A 1,433-nucleotide genomic window follows, 5' to 3' on the forward strand; every position below is an offset into this window, starting at 1 on the left:
GGTGGCGGTGCTACGGGTAGCAGAGTACAGTTTTTACTGTATATTTTCTTCCAATAAAAAGCCCCTTGTCCCTAGCCTACTGGCTCAGCACCTCCACGTTAGAGCAGAACAACCTGCCTGCCCATCACCCAGGTCCCAGAGATGGGATGAAGGATGTGTGGGGAGCAAGGCCTCCCAGGAAGAGGGCAGCCCCCCACCACCCTACCCCAGCCCTTGGGGCTGGGATTTCAGCCTCATCCTCAAGGCTCCCTTTTGTGAACATTCTTGTCATCCAGGGAACCCAGTAGCAAGTACCAAGAGGAAAAATGGGGGTAAAGGCAGAGACTGAGGCTCAGTCTAGGCAGGGGACTCAAGCACCCCAAAGCCCTCCCTTGCAGGGAAGACACAAAGGGCTCTCTCTAGCCCTCCTTCATTAATTTATTTGTCAGCCCACCCCCAGAGGGTCACAGCTCAGGTGAGACCTAATAATACCCACCCTACCCCCCAGGTCCACAGGAAAATTCTATGGCCAGGGATTGAGGATGACCCAGGGGAGATGCCACTGGGCTACCAGCACTTTGGAAAGGTCCAGAGCCCCCAAGTCCCCAACTACACTCGCTGGCAGGAGGTGGGTTGGACTCAGGGGGGGCGGGTAAAAATCCCCAGTGTCCCAGCACCAGTCTCATCCTCATAAACAAGGGGCAGGCAGCACGCACACGCCGGCCCCCACCTCACAAAGCACATTTATGGAAATCGAACACGGGTGGGGTTGGCCCGCTGGCTCAGCCAGGCTCAGATAATCCTGGTCACATGTTGGCTCGTTCTCGCTGCAGCCGCGAGTTGTAGGCGCGGGATACGGTGTTCCAGGCATCCATGTAGCGATCCATGCACATGGCGATGCATTTCTGCAGGTGGAGAGGGCACACAACTCAGCTCAGGGCCCACACAGACACACACCGGACACACACAGACTCACCCCCCCACCCCCCGGGGCAGCAGACTTGCGCACGCGCAGCAGTCCCACCGCGCCGCCCTGTTAGTCTGTGCATGCGCAGAGACCCCTCACCGGTCCCCACTAGCGACCCACCCAGACCCCAAGGGTCTCACCTGCTCCGAATTGTCCAGGGAGCCCCCGGGCTTCCCGATGCACTTCCGGAAGCACTTGTCCGTCATCCTCTGTGGGGATATGCGAACCCTCAGCCGCGACACCCGCCCCTTGGCGGACCCCGCCGCCCTCGGCCCCCGGCCCGACTCCGGACCTGCAGCAGTTCCTGCGCGTTGGCCACAGCGATCTGCACCTTCACCTGCTCCATGATGAGCCCTGGGTCCAGCTTGCCGCCGCCCGAGCCCCCGAAATCAGAGCCGAAGCCATCCTCCATAGCTCCGCAAAGTTAACCAGCCGAGACCGAGACCGCGTGCGCCGACCCGTACCTGCGCCGGAAGTCAACCCCTCA

At 60.6% G+C, this 1,433-nt stretch overlaps 1 protein-coding gene across 1 annotated transcript; it reads right to left on the reverse strand.

The window, feature by feature from the left end:
* Positions 1-335: 335 nt before the first annotated feature.
* Positions 336-1,424, reverse strand: TIMM13 (translocase of inner mitochondrial membrane 13). Its single transcript, XM_037137678.2, has 3 exons — positions 1,239-1,424; positions 1,087-1,155; positions 336-884 (listed from the first exon to the last, which is right to left on the reverse strand). The coding sequence occupies exons 1-3, from the start codon at positions 1,356-1,358 to the stop codon at positions 786-788; spliced, it is 288 nt and encodes a 95-aa protein (XP_036993573.1). The 5' UTR covers positions 1,359-1,424; the 3' UTR covers positions 336-785.
* Between the last annotated feature and the right edge of the window lie 9 nt (positions 1,425-1,433).

The sequence above is a fragment of the Artibeus jamaicensis genome, unplaced genomic scaffold (assembly GCF_021234435.1).
Source record: "Artibeus jamaicensis isolate MK-2021 breed Jamaican fruit bat unplaced genomic scaffold, CSHL_Jam_final scaffold_537, whole genome shotgun sequence".
Classification (NCBI taxonomy): domain Eukaryota; kingdom Metazoa; phylum Chordata; class Mammalia; order Chiroptera; family Phyllostomidae; genus Artibeus; species Artibeus jamaicensis.

Excerpts from the sequence above, each read along its gene's own strand:
- TIMM13 (XM_037137678.2), bottom strand. The coding sequence starts at position 1,358 with ATGGAGGATGGCTTCGGCTCTGATTTCGGGGGCTCGGGCGGCGGCAAG. Across the intron at positions 1,156-1,238 it reads ACGCGCAGGAACTGCTGCAG|AGGATGACGGACAAGTGCTT; the intron begins GTCCGGAGTCGG and ends ATATCCCCACAG. Across the intron at positions 885-1,086 it reads CCCTGGACAATTCGGAGCAG|AAATGCATCGCCATGTGCAT; the intron begins GTGAGACCCTTG and ends CTCCACCTGCAG.